This window comes from Apis florea, unplaced genomic scaffold (assembly GCF_048593485.1).
Source record: "Apis florea isolate Af1SG1 unplaced genomic scaffold, ASM4859348v1 contig_20_pilon, whole genome shotgun sequence".
Lineage (NCBI taxonomy): Eukaryota > Metazoa > Arthropoda > Insecta > Hymenoptera > Apidae > Apis > Apis florea.
Genome location: NW_028256527.1, coordinates 74,692 through 90,045, shown reverse-complemented (window position 1 = coordinate 90,045; position 15,354 = coordinate 74,692). Strand labels below are relative to the sequence as shown.

Sequence of the window (15,354 nt, the reverse complement as noted above, 5' to 3'; positions counted from 1 at the left end):
CAAATAGTATCCTCTTCTCATCCAATCCAATTATTTCATTTTTAAAAACTAGATGAATCGTTAAAGATACTTTCATTTTTACCACGAAGACACAATTGTTGAGCAGATACTTCAAATGATTGTCATCTCGTTGCAGCCAAATTTTCGTTCCAAAGCGACGGAAATGGAAAGAATTCGAAGAGAAAATCAATTTCACGTCAATCAATTAAAAAACATTACCATTAATTCTATCCACTTTCGCGATTAAATTTCTTCGTTTTCTCTGTGTCGATCACCCGTTATAGTTCAATATTGCAGGAGAACGCGCACGTATGTAAACCACGTGGCGCGTACACACGCCGGTTAGACCCATCTATAAATAGGAGCGCCAAGTTCAGGGGAACAGGGTGGAGTCACGTTTTTAGATTTTCCGCCGGTTATGACTCGAGTCGTCACAAGCTTGGAACGCAACGAGACGGTTACTCGTTTGGGAAGTTGGACGACCAACCGAACATAGCCACTTGACAGCGTGTGATTAAATAGACGAGAGCAGAACTGTGCGAGACGTAACATAGATGAGACAAATTACGTCTGTGCGTTTTGCCATTTATGACGATTCATAAGTCCTCGTTATTTTCACACTTGGGACAATGGTGTAGATTTGCCTGATTTGCATGATTGGAATCCAATATCTTTAGTGTGATTAAGGTTTAACAACGATTAATTTTAATTGATTAATTTTAGAAATGGAGGAAAAGTTAAGGGAACGATCAGTGATTTGATCAATGGTTTGTTGAAATGTTTATGGCAGAGTGGGGTATCGTTTCTACAGCACCAGGGGAAGTTGTTTTGGAAGATGGTTTTGAAATAACTCTATTGTTCTTCCACGCGTTATCTCTACTCTATTCTTATAAATCTATTCTTATAAATATTGATTTAGAAATACGCTTTTGTGAGTTCTATTTAAGGGAGGTTTTGGAACATGGTAGAATATCAATGTGTGCGAAAGATTAAATTGAATCTATCGAGATAGATATACGTTTCGTATCGAGTGGTTAATAAAGACAATTATATAATCTTGCTCTGGAAAATAATGGTTCTCGATTTAAGCGTTTATTCTTAACAACGTGGATTATAAATATTCACCATTAGATACATGATAGACATATCAATCTTCCTTTCAATTAAATATAATTGAAGAATTTTTCTTTTCTTTCTTCTAAATTTTATCATACGAATCTTCTTAGGCCTCTTTCTTTCCCCCTTCTTTCTCTCTTCTCCGGAAGTGGGCCATGTTAAAACACTTAAAACACGTATCCATTCAACGCATTTTAACCGTACAAAAACGTGTCTTAGCTGAACAATCGTCCATCCGCTTACGTAAATCTCACCTCTCGACTTCCTGTCCTTCGTCAAAGCGGACACGGGAAAAGGAAACAGCGATTCGAGACGCGGTTTTCGGATAGCTAGCAGGATATTTGACATGGATCCACGTCGATTCCAGACGGCGGATAATTTTAAATATCGATCTCAATTAACTCAACGAGAGAAAACAATGTTTATTGTTTTCTCTAATCATTAAATATCACTATCATTATCTATAAACCGATATCCGGTTATTTACAGCTTTGGCACGCTTTTCAAGATTCCAATTCGTTAAGAAAAAAAAGAAAAGAAAAACGGTGACAGAGAAATCCTTCTCGACAATGGGACAACACGAGCGAAAGAACGAGCGATTCCAAGTCATGTCCGGCCATTGAATCGGTCTATCCGGAAGTCGAATAAGAAGACGTGGAACCGGCTCTCGATGGTCGGCTGCTGTATCGACCAGTGGCGTGCCCGTTTTCGCGTGCCGCTTTCCAATTGGCCGGCCACGACAAAATTGCCCAGCAGGATGGTTTTTTTCTCGCGAAAAAATCAGGGCCTCTGTGTTCGAACCGGTAGAGTGGGATCGGGTTCGAGATAATTCATGGAGCGCCGCTGGGCTGGACCAATTGCGTGGCCGATCCGCGGGGGGCTAGAGAGCGGGCCAGGTGAAGAGAAAAAAAAAAAAGGAATCTGGGGGTCAGGTTTTTTTTTTCCTTCAACTCGTCGTCGCGAAGCCTGGAAGCCTGTTCCTCTTGATACAGATGTGACGATAGTAGAACGATTAGTTTGATTCTTGATTGATGATTCTTCTTCAATTTCGTGATTTTATAATTGAATCTAATTTCTTCCGAGATGTAATTAATTATAGGCGAGATATTTTTCGTTGAGAAGAATTTAAAGATTTTTTAAAATGATCGGTAATCTCTTCGATTAATTTTATTATTCGCGTTAAATTGTTCTAATATTTCCTAATAATAATATATATTTCTGTACGAAAATCTGGAGAAAGATTTAATATCATCTTTCTTAGAGAGCCATGAATATTCATAATTTTCACTTTGCCAGTCAAGAAATATGCTGAGTGCCTTTTCTTGTTCCAAACTTTACGTTTTATTTAAAATATGATATACGATGTACTTCGTGTAACAGCAATGATTATTATATCATAAGTTTGATTCATGATTACCAGAATTCTTTATTTTCTATTCAACTTGGTAAACTCTTAACTTTCCAATATAATCACTTTAAGTTTACGATGTAATAAATCCTCTTGATATTAATTTACAATTATATATCATCTATTACAAATTATAGTTAAAACGTTTTCCTGTTTTTCAAATTAATGAAAATCAATCGTCACGATGCACAAATAAAAACTGACTCTTAACAAAAATTACAATTACAATACGCATACGTAATTAGAATCCTCTCCGCGCAAATCTATCACCAATCGTAGAAAACAATTTGATCAGAAGTGATTCATATCACAATTATCAAAAGTCTCTCTCTCAGAGTTCTCTCCAATTCCAATGTTTTCATGTTAAACAATCACGCCTTATGTATACACACGCACGTATTAGTAGCACGAGTATTCTATGTAAAATTTTCGGAAACTGGGAAGCTCGAATTCGGGAAACAACGAGACGACAACAAACGTGGTCCACGTGCTACGTTCCCTGGTCCAACCGTATCCAAAACCATGCTACGAGCCAGCGCCTGCCTCGACTCGCCTCGGTTAATTCTCGCTCGAGAAAATTCGCCTCGCGCGATCGTTAATTATTTCGCGTGACATGCTTCGGCACTTGGCGCGTTCGCGCGTTGTCAAAAGTTTGCATTCGGATGTTTTGCGGCACGAGTTTCACGGGAGGGACGTTTTGAATAATGTAACGACGAACCCGCCGCGTGCACCCTCCTCTCTTTCCTTTCTTTGCCGCACAACTTTCTAATTAACCGCTGCTGCCCTCTGCAACGTCGAGAGAGAGAGGGAAGCCATCGTTGGAAACACATTCGAGACGAAGGAACGAGAGAAGCACGGCGCGAAAGAAAGGGACGATGAAAATCGGTCGCGATACCGGACAATACAAAAGGCTCCACCGGTATATCTCGTCGCGATCTCCTCGTTTCTCACCGTTTTATTTCCACCCGAATTCCGGTCCAATCCGAAATTCCTCGTTACGCGAAAAGAGCTGACAATCGTACCCCCTTTCCCCATTTTTCCTAGAATAACGATTCTTTTCTTCTTTTTTATTATTTCTTTCTAGTAATAACGATATGCAACCTGTTCCAACAGCTTTCTTTCTTGCCTATCAAGCAACTTTTTTCCCCTTTGATATCCGAAAAGTGCAGCGTAATTGGTCCACGTCGACGAAGCCGAAGCGTGGAAAACGAGACGTGAGTTTCTCACAGCACAAAGTTATTGAAAATTTACTGAAAGGCGTGCGTGAACGTGTCATTCACGGAGATCCCGCCAGAGGGATCAGAAACAGCGACAGAAGCATATTCCAATCGAGTCCAGTACGCGTCGAAGGAGTTGCCAGCTGGCTAACTGTACCCACATGATTTATTTTGACGAAAAAACGAGGAAAGGGGTTTTTCCATGAAAAGAAGGAGGGTACGATTGAAAAGGGTACAGGTCAGCTCCTCCAGGACCTGTTTGCCCGTTTCTTCAATGGACAATGTCCTGCTGCACGCACGGACAAAGGACCCCCGAGATCCTCCCACGATACGCATGTGGAGCGACGATATACAGAGAAGGATATAAACCCGAGTGGGAAACCGGGCCGGAGAACGAGAGAGAAATATATATATATACACACATATATATATACACACATAGCGCGGTGTACCCATTCACAACCCGTGAGAACCAGATTTCATATTTCTCATAACCGGGTGGCCGACCGCGGAACACGGATGGAGAGCCAAGTTTTCTAGCCAGCCTCGCTCTCTGTCTTCTGTGAATTCCTGGGCCGTTTCCCAAACTGGCCAATCCGTTTTCACGATTCCGCTCGAAATTGCTTCACCTCTGCCTGCCTCTCTTCTCCTCGCTCACCCGCGTCCCTCGCTCACTGGCTGTCCTTGGTCGGTCCACCTTGGTTTCCGCGATTCACTCCATGCATGGGAAGAGTTAGGAAGAGGCCTCCTCCTGTTCGCGAACGAGGTATATCTGATCGTCGGTCAGAGGGAAAAGCGGTTCCGTGACACGTGAGAAACGCCGCGTTTCCGGAGGACTTGGTTCGAGCTTTCGAGCAGATCGAGTGGAGATTAGATAGCGTGGTCGGTGAGGACAATGCGGATGGCACGGATGGAGCGTGGGTGGACCGAGATCGAACGTTTCTAGAGATTTGAGATTTTTATTTTTCAACTTGGGTGCTATTTCCTTGCGTGCTATTGCGTGAATGTATTTTTTTTTTTTTTTGCAAAATTGAAATGATTTATTAGGAAATTTTATAATAGTACAACGTGGTGAAATTAATAAATTTTGTTAATAAGTTGGATATACTAATTACGATTATTCTATTTGATGCGATTCTCGAAGTTTCGTTTCAACATTTTGTTGAAACAGGGCAACGCTGATTATTATCCGTTATTCGCGGAATAACTCCGTGACGAACATTCTGTAGATGGTAGATTAAATTGTATATTCGTAATATCGGGACACAAATGTAAATGTGTTACGAAATATTTTTTCATAAATTGATTCATAACCGAAGAATAAGAAAATCTTCGATTTGGAACCGTACGTTGATACAAGAATATTTATCCATCCGTTATCGCGTTAAACCGAATGAATTGTAAGTAATTCAAAGAATAAATTTCCTTCAAATTTCGATTTTTCAATATTCCACGAAACACAAGCATCGTACTAAATTCCTCCCACTTCCTCTGTCCCGTGCTCAGGCAAAGTCCCGTCGCTACACCTATGACCCCAATTCTATTCGAAAACAAGTGGCCGTTATGTTCTCTCCCGTTTCCATCCGATTTCGAGTGTCCCGAAAGAAAAATTTTTGAAAGGGAAAATGATCATCGGGGCGAGATATAGAAGAAAAGCTTTCTTCCATAAAAATAGGCGGGTCGAGGAGGTCTCACAAAACGAGATTTCTTCGACGCGCATGATCAGCAAACGGGTCCGATTTTTTTCTCTTTTTTTTTTTCCCTTTTTTCTTCATCATCTGGTCCACGTACGCAGAGGAAAGGGTCTTGGATGTAGGGAAGGAAAAAAAAAAAAACGATATAGCCGCGCCATTTTATCTCCTTTGTGGGGTAGTTCTCGACTGGGTCAGGGTCCAGGGGTTAAAAACTCTTCACCGATGGAAGAAAGTCGAAAGGACGAAGGGGTTTCCTGGTGAGGTGAAAGGAAAAAGGGAGAGATAGAGCGACGAAGAGAGAGGGAAAAAGTGGGGATTTCGTATAAAAATTATCCCCTCCACCGAAGGATATGTTGGTAGGTCCTTTCTATTCTTTTGATATCCTGTCCTCGGGGCCCTTGGCAGGCCCTAGGCGCGGTCTGATACACCAGTCAGCATCCGAGCATGCGAGAAACCAGGTCTTCCTCCACCTTGATCGCCGTACGTTGGTTAATTAATTAATTATCGATGGGAGGAAGAAGGATCGGCTATGCGCCGCCGATTTGAGAGTCGCGATTGTGTGCACAAGTGTGTTATCGGTTAAGTGGATGATGGTTAGCGAAGAGGTATTCCACACCATGGAAATTGTCGCCATGGAAGGACGCGTAATGGCGCACAAAGGTAAACAACCATAACTGACGAGAAGAAATTATTTGGCTTTCTTTTTTTTAAAGAAGAAACTTGTTCGAAGTTGGAGAATATCGATCGTGTCTTCATCAGAATCGTTTAAAAATATTTTGGTGGAGATTGTTTATTGAAGAGGTTGAAATTGGTGGTGAAAGTTTAATTGTATAGATGGTTATTTTATTTATTTTGAATAATTAAATAGAGTTCATTGGAAGGGATCCAAGTATCTTCATCGAATATTTGTAATTTTAAAAATAATAGTTTAAAAGATGCACGTATTACAATTTTTTAATAACACAATCTTTTATAGAGATTCTTCTATAATCAGCAAATATTGTTTCTGTAATTGTAAGAATTTAATATACATCTAAATATACGTATTTCTAAATGATTATAGTTCACGTGGCATACGAAAGCAACAAAAAAGACTTCTGAACGCATTCTATAAACTCTATATACAAATTCTTAGAATCAAAAAATAAAATCGTTCAACTTAAACGATAAACTCGATTAACCGAATTCAAAAACTTGTCACTCGTTCGTACACCGACAACTCCACAAAAAAAAAAAAAGAAAGAAAAATTAATACTCGAGAACCAATAAATAATCACAACAAGTTACATCCCTCTCCCCTCCTCCGATTCCAAACTACCAATATACCCGAGATACAACGGAAATTGAGATTTTCAAGACTAACAATCGTCGAATCTTGGAAGAACGAGACGTTTCTTGGCCCACGACGTCTCGATCTCATCGAGGCTCGTGGTTCCATTATCGATATCCAGCACAGATCTCGTGCGTGTCTTCTCGATATTCGAGGAGACGTGTGGCAAAGATCCATCCGTGGTTCCCTGATCCGCCTGTGTATTCCGCGTTTCCCGATGGATCCAACCGGCACACGTACGCGCGTCCGTTACCTCGGTCGTGGAAGGAAATTGCCGCGACCCAATACTAATGGATAATGGAATTATTGGTTACGGTCGGAGCTCGCCCTGGGGATGATCGTAATTCAATTGCTTCGATGTGTCCTGTGGACGTTTTGACAGCACGGATGTCCTAACAAGGAAACCGCCTCGGGATATCTTCGCGTGTATGCCCTCTTCCTCCGTGTATGTGTGTTGTGTATCGTCGTTTGTATCGCACGGTGGGAAAACGTGGTCGGAGAAAAGTCGATCGTGTTTCGTGAATCGTGTTCGTTGGTGACGAAGAATTCGTTGATCGAGGAAAAATTAGAAAATATGAAATTAGAGACAGGGGGGGGGGGGGGGCTTATGTATCGATAAACCTGACAATTTGAAAGTTTTTCGATTCTGACAAGAATACGAGTGGAGTGAAATAAAAAGAAATAACGAAAGTGTTGAGGATTAAAATTAAAATCCAAAATTAAAGATTCGATTATATAAAGGATGAAGATGATCCTTCCAGAAACTTTCGAAATCGATCTCGTATATATCCACGACTGAAAAATCTCAAATTAAATCAAAGAATGCGAACTAAAGATTTGACTGGAACAAACAACTCGCGAGAGGAGTGGGAGATATTCGAATTCAGAATTTAATATCGGAGATCGTCGTGAGTAATCGACGCATGGACTCGATAGATTCCCTCCAAGCGTTTCATCTATCTCGAACGAAAGAAAATTAATGTGAAGGACTAATAAGGCCAGGACGTTTCCTGCAGCGATTCCCATACGCATCTGCCCCCCACTCGTGGATGGAAATTACGAAGTGACTCGCAATAAGGGAGCCACACGGTACAGTGATCGAGGCATTACGGATGTATGGGCCAATTTGTAAGCAATCCAACTTACATTCGCGGGGCAATATTGTGTTTTTATGTTATCTTTTCTCGGTTATTCGTGGCATCCTTGTGCACGATGATACTCGTACTATTCTCGTGGCCAGCACGCCTCCTTTTTCTTCGAGTGTTTACATCGGATCGGTAATCGACAGGAATCAAATTTTCTTTATCCAGAGCAAGGAATAAATTTCGAGATTTCGCGTTGTTGTTGTTGTTGTTGTTGTTGTTGTCGCTTTTATGCATTATGTATTCGTGCATTATTTGTTCATATGGTTATTAGACGTAGAAATTTTTTGTTTCGTAAGAATTTCATTCTTTTCTGCAAGAAATTGTTTACAAATGATTAACTATTTTAAATTAAATTTATTAATTTAAAAAAGGATGGAGGCCAATTTTAATAAAGTTATTCTTCTATTATTCTTCAATTCACTGTGATCTGTAATCGAGTCATCTTCATAATTTTTTATTTCTTCGTGATAATAAATAAAATATCGAAGAAAGATTATTATTAAGATCAACGTAATTCGTTAATCAAATAATCGGGATAATTTTATACGAAAGCGTGTGCAATATCACCAAGATTTCATCGTAATCCTTGATATGAGAGAGATGAAACGTTGAAAAACAATCTTTCGAATAAATTCCATGTAACATGAAGATTTACTCGACCGAGATTCTTATTAAATGAAGCAAACAAAGTTAATTCAATATTTGCATTACTTTTATCGTTTATATTTATATTAACATTATTCATTTAAATGAATTCCACTGAAGATCAGCGAGGCATTCGTATTTTTCAACAAACAATTCGTTAAATCAATTTAAACTCTTCTTCTTTACAGAAAAAGAAACCACTTTCAACGTCCATCCATCTTCAATGTTAATTTCAATGTTATCAAATAATCGATCCTCACATTCTCAAAAAAAAAAAAAAAAAAAAAAAAAAAGAAAAACCTAAATATAGATTACTTAATTTTCTATTCCTATAGAAATATTTAATCGATCCACTCAAAGATCCATAATCTTCTTCCTCGCATTCATAGATCATCCTACTCTCATAAATCGTTAAAAATATTTCCTCCATATTTTCTTTCATTTGACTAAGAAAAATGAATAAAAAAAAAGAGAGAGAGAGAGAAAAACCGCCATGAATTCTTCAAAAAACCTATTAAACTTTCCCCATCTCGATTCTTGCAACCCCCACGAGAAACCCCCTTCAAGATCTCGCGTACAATTTCACTCTCTCGTGCAATTCCTCCCGGCACGTTCCACTCGCGAGATGCCTTTAAATGAATAAACAGCCGACGACAGAGTACGTCACTCGTACGTATCTCTCGTTCAGACCGGTTTTGCGGACAGGTTACAAGCGCGTGCGCGCACGAGGAAGATTCACCAAAGAGAGTGGCGAAGCGGACACGTGTCGAGGTCCTCCTTCGCGATCCTCCTCGTGGTCCATCAAGGCAGAAACGCCAGAGGGGTTGGGTACTGCGCAGCCCTGTGTCTCTTCCTCGTAACCGGGGGTTACCCGTCGCCACCGAGTTTTTGGTCCAACATCTGCCCCCGAAAAAACAAAAGCCTATTGTCGTTAACGACCGGTCGCGCGTCTCTTGTTTCTAACCGAGCGCTTTTCAATCGTAGGCGAATAACGGACCCAGAGAGTCCATTCAGGCCCCATTCTCTTTCTCTCTCTCTCTGTCTTGCTCTCCTGTCTCTTCTCTTCGATCCCTCCTCGTCTTCCTCGTGGTGTTTCTTTCGAGAGTCTCCCTTGTCGAGTCCTGTGCACCGTTTGCTCTTTGAGTTTGTCCACCGTTGAAGGTTTCGGATCGAGATAATTGTTCCGTGTATATAGAGTATCTTTGGATTAATTCTTCTGTTGCCTTTGAGAATTTTTTTCTTTTCTTCTTCTTCTTTTTTTTTTTTTTTTTTCGTTGTTCTTGTTGTAGCTGTTTCTTTCGAGGATATCTCTTTTTTTGAATCTGGCGTATTTCTGTTTTTTGAAAAAAACATTCCATGGTTGTTGGAATTGAGATAATTTCTTCAAACGTGTGATCCTTTAGTAGTTTCTCTTCGTTATTCTCGTAAATTTTTTCTTTTTATTAAGTATTATTTCTCGTTGAGTTTTATATGTTCTTTTTGAGTCTATCTATATATTGAAAGGGATCGAGATAATTTTAAATGTATGTCATGTATATCCTTGGCTTAGTCTTTTAAGTTTGACAAATGAAAAATTACAAAAGAATCGTTTCGAACATACCGTCGAACGTTTCAACCAAGCAACCACCCAGCACGTTCACTCATTTTACACGCCGAGGTCATCAGTAGCGAGTTTGCGCGCTGGCCAGTGGTCAACTGGAGAGCTCCGCCCCGAAAGAATCGAACGGTGTCCGCGCACCTGAAAAAGAAAGGAAAGAACAATCAGAAAAATATCCAAAGTCCTATCCAAAAATCCACTGGAAAATTCGATCGAGCACAACATTCTAATCTTCCAGACAACAAAATTTCCAATCTTCGTAAGATTCATAATGAAATGAAATAAAGAAAGAAACGAAAGGGACAAAGGAAATGGTTAGATCAACGTCCGCGAGGGGGTTTTCTTATTCTTACGGCGGCTCGGCCATCCATCTCTATCCGGATGGATATGGATACTTGACTCCGTGGAGGGAGAGATCGATGCATGAAACTCCTGCCAATCTCTATGTTAATGGAGCGAGGCATAAGCAGAGGGAAGAGCCGCGAGGAATGCTGCCAGGAGGTCTGCTCGAGGACACTTAAAAGTGAATTGTTACGTCTGCGGCTGACCCCGGGACCTTAGCCCCTCGAACCACCGTGAATTATAAGACTCGAGAAGGAAATTAGATCTCTATATCAGCGGCTCGCGTTTTCTCCCTCCCTGCCCACGGCCTAACCAAATTTACCCCCAAACCAACGTGTTTGTCCCGCTTGAAAATCGAGGCTCGCGCGTGAACGCGATTTAATTATGAAACGTGGATCATATTTTCGCTTGGGGAATATTTATGGTTGTAATTAGAAGTGAAATATATACGTTGGAGGGGATTGGGTTGTTTCCCTTTTTGGAGAAATTTGGAAGGATGATTTTTTGAAATTCATTTTGAGTATTTGTAAAATTTGTTTCTTTGATTATTTCAAAGATGAATTGGAAATCATTGCTAGAGTTTATAGTTTAGTTAAGCGGAGTCTGATGAAACAAGCAATTTTTGAACAATGAACAAACAGATTTTTATTTAGCAATCGATGAATGCTTCCCTCATAATTTCAATTCTAAAATCGAGCCAGAATTCCGTTTCACGCTTTAACAGAGGGATTAAATTTCCGCCATTTTAAAGCAAATGTAGCGGAACAAACAAAGTTTTCATCCAAAAAAGTAGAAATTTAAAATGACACGATAAAATATTGCAAGATAGTGAAATTTCTTGGGTGGTCTGAAACACAAGGTTCAAGAAGAAAGAACTTCAAGTGTCCTTTTATCTAAAGTGTCTGCAGCTTTGGGCGAATTCTTAAGAGGGTTTTCTGTTTAGTTTCATGGGAACACGTGTGGGACTTTATGCGGGACGCGTAAAACTGGACACTTTTAGTGCAAAGAGACCCTAGGAGAAAATTTTTCTAAAATCAACCTATAATGCATTATTAAAATTTAAAAGTGCACCTTAAATTTCACTTTTTCACGCGAGTATGAAATTGATACGTAATATATCTACTAAATTCTATTAAAACAATTGCAATATTATAATCCCGATCTTGATTACTATTAAAAACTTTTCCTAAACTTTAATATTTTCCTTTACTCGATTAACTACACAAAAAATAATGTATAATTATTTCTCTTATCATATACCTACAAGAATATTAACACATTCCTCTTCGAAGAACTCTCTGCAGAATCTATTTCTACAGAACAAAACAAACGCTAAAGCTCGATAAACAAAAAATGAATCTCCATCATAAACTAATTTCGTACATAAACGTTATCCTTCCATTCCACCAAAGTGAATTACACGCGAATGTATCGACCGATCAAAATATCCGTTCCATTGTTTCAATCCCTCCTCCTAACGAGCAGATTAAAGAGAAAATCGAATTGTCGAATTTTGCAGCGGAAACCTCGCAAGGCACCACATCCCCAGACACCGTCCAATGCGGGGCGTGCAGGGTGTCCTATCCCCTTGGCGAGATCGTTCGGTTCATCGAGCACAAGGTGAACCATTGTCGGATCACTCTTCAAGGTTGCCACAGTCCACCAGCAACCGCGGCGCCGGAAGACTCCGATCCGGAGGACGCGCTCGCCCTGAAGACCGTCGACCAAGACTCGAAGCTGAACTCGGTGCCCAGCATCTCGGCACCCATTAACAAGAGGGGTGGTGGCAGATTGGAGAGCCCTCCGACGCCTCAGGGCTCCGGCCCGGATGCTGGAAGCCCGATCGAGCTGAAAGCCAGCGCGAGCTCGACACCTAAGAGACGAACGGAAGCCTCGAACGAAGACAAGGAGGACCTGCCGAAGAAACAGAAGACCGAGTCTGTCGACGCGGACACCAACACGGTCAATTCTGGTGAGTGCGTTATTTGATTATATAGTTGTTTGTGGCGTCTATTACGTGGCAAATTGGTAGCTGTACAATCTGAGAATGAACGTAGATGAAGAGGAAGTTGGCAAGTTGAGCATCTCAATTCGAGATTTACGAAAATGATTTTTAATTAGCACACAGTCGAAACTTAATTTCGTAATTGGAACGAAGCTCTGTAGATTGGGTGTCGATTACCTCTTTCCTCGTCGAGTTAATAATTTCCTTCAATTGGAGAAATGTTAATTCTTGTCTAATGCTGTTGAATTTTCGTTTGTTGAATGTAAAGCAAGTTTTGAAACATCGTTATATTTCGTTAAAATTATCTAATTTCGTTATTCTAATTTTAAAAAATCATTGATTCTTACACAGAAATATATTCTTTAAATCTATTATAATTTTTCGTTTTAGATGTGTTTAAACAAACAATACGTAATTTCATGCTTTATATTATCCTGTTTATTTGTCTGAAACAACAAAGTTGCTTTATTCTTGTTGGTTTCCACATATCACTTAAATCACGACAAATTTGAATTTTCTTCTTTTCTCCATCTCCTTTTCTTCCATTCTATTTTATAGATAATTGTAAAATAAATTCAATCTTAATAAAGTAGAAAGAAAGATATCGATGATTTCGTTTGTTGTTTAAATTGATGTTTAAATTTTTACATCTTCCATGCGTTTACAATTTGAAATTATCAGAAATGTTTGTGGAACAAAAGTTAAGCTGGCATTGGCTCACGATATCGAGAGAATCTTGAACAACTCGCCAATGCACATGTTGCTAAAGATGCTTTGCGATGTTTTCGCATATCTCGCTTTGAGTTCTGCGCTGGGTCTACCGAGTCAAGGTAGCCTCTATAAATAAAACGCGAGTGTTCCGGCAACAAATGCTCCCCACAACTTTCGTACTCCATACAGCTTCCGAGACGGGATTTTCGACAGGAAAATAAAAGAGCGAATAACTCGAAGTTTCTCTTGTCCGTATGATATCCGTACGATAAAACAAGAAAATTGCTTATTTTTTTTTTTTTTTTTTTTAGTAAAAAGTTCAAACTTTTCAAAAAATCACTACTTATTTTTATATCCACAAATGTATCGATTCCATATATATATGTATATCTCTGAAATTTTATTTCTGGAATAAAATAATCCAGATGTTAACTTAAGAAACATTAATTTTTATATTTACATTCAATTTCCTCAAAATTTCTATAATTCCAAGTATCCATTTTCCACTTTTTTTTTTTTAAATCATCGAAACTATTCGTATCGATTTAAAAGAAAAAAAAAAAAAAATCGAGTCGACAATTCATCGTTTCACATTCATTGAACGTGTCATCTGCGCGGCAAAAATTCTGGTTTCAGATTCGCCGTTCGAGAGGGGGTGAGAAAGAAAGAAAGAAAGGGAGCAGTTTTAAAGTACAGTTACAGGCTGCCATGTGATGTCGATCGTGGTTCAACGGGCACGGACAATACCGCGGTAGATTCGATTTTTGAATTTAAAGAGCCCGCTCGGGGATTGGGGTGAACCTGCCCCCATATCCTATCCCTCCCTCTCTCTCTCTCTCTTTCTCTCTTTTTTATCGAACGCCACATTGTCGAAAAGTTTAACGTGCGAATGTCCACGCTGGTTTTTCGATTGTTGGTCCAAGTGATGAAAAGTCGTAATTAATTTTATTTTCATAACTTTCGATCGATTCCAGTCTCGAGTGCTCGCGCGGAAACTACGTTAAGTGTGAAGCTTTTTCAGAGGGATGTTTTGCAGACAGATGGAACTTGTACGGTTCATTGAAAGCTCTAAATTTCCGTGTGTATGTATATTTTTAAAAATTTTTCCTTTATTCTTTTGGAATAATCAATTCATGGCGATTACATGGCATTTAATTAATTCGATGACGATAAGGAATATGATTTAAATGGATGATTTTAATCTCCGTTATTTTCACGTCCACTCGTGAATACGAATCGACACCAAGTTTACCCCGATTAACTTCAAACTTGGCTACGACCTCTAACGAAATTCATGCGACCCGACGCCCCTGATGAATTGAAAGCACAGCCTTTGAGATTCTTAACTCGGTGCTTACTTGTGCAAATTACCACGGCCGACTGTTTTGCATCACGGAGAGAAAGAGAGAGAGGGGGAGGGGGTGGAACAGAGGAATCGGTGACGGTATTCAATAAGAGTCGTTCCTCCTTTCTTCTTCTTACAATTAACGTGTTTTCGCTTTTGCAAATATTATCACGCTCTCTCGAAATGATCCGTTCTAGGAAACCTTCCATCAATTGTGTCCCGTTCGAAAAACGATAATTATAGAAGGCTGAAAGAGGTTTTGGATCGATCAGAGTGATTATTAACGTATCGATCCTCTTTTACGTATATTTTCAGATAGACAGTCTCTATATTCGCTTTTCTTCTTTAATTTTTAATTCGAAAAATGAAATATATCGATGAAATTAGTTAATCAAATTAATCATTTTGATGAATAACTGTGATTGTCACGTGTTAGATATCGTTCAATGTACAAATGATGTATCAAATACTTTTAAAATCCGATTCAAGCATCTTCACACTCGATTTTTACATCGTAATTACCACTTAAATATTCAATCTTGCGTAAAATCATTTTCACGCAATCATTTAATTGTAATCGAATTCGTTCAAAACGAATTTTTAGAACTCTACCCACGAATTAATCCGTTCCATCGCTTCATCCTCCCTCCCCGCTCAAAGATTTTTCACACTCGAAGGGTCGTCGATCCTGCTGATCGCGAGCAAACCGCAGCGAGTGCCGGTTGATTAATGCAAACGATCATAATTACGTAACAGCTTGTTGATCCGGCGCGAGTTCACCGTTGTGTCTCTTTAAAAT

At 39.5% G+C, this 15,354-nt stretch overlaps 1 protein-coding gene across 1 annotated transcript in view; it reads left to right on the top strand.

Annotated features, from left to right (window-relative positions):
• Window positions 1-15,354, top strand: part of Cph (BCL11 transcription factor chronophage) — a 44,212-nt gene that overhangs the window by 12,492 nt on the left and 16,366 nt on the right. The window contains exon 2 of the mRNA XM_086915256.1: window positions 12,014-12,466. Within this exon, the coding sequence (XP_086771382.1) occupies window positions 12,014-12,466 (453 nt within the window). The remainder of the gene's footprint in view (window positions 1-12,013; window positions 12,467-15,354) is intronic.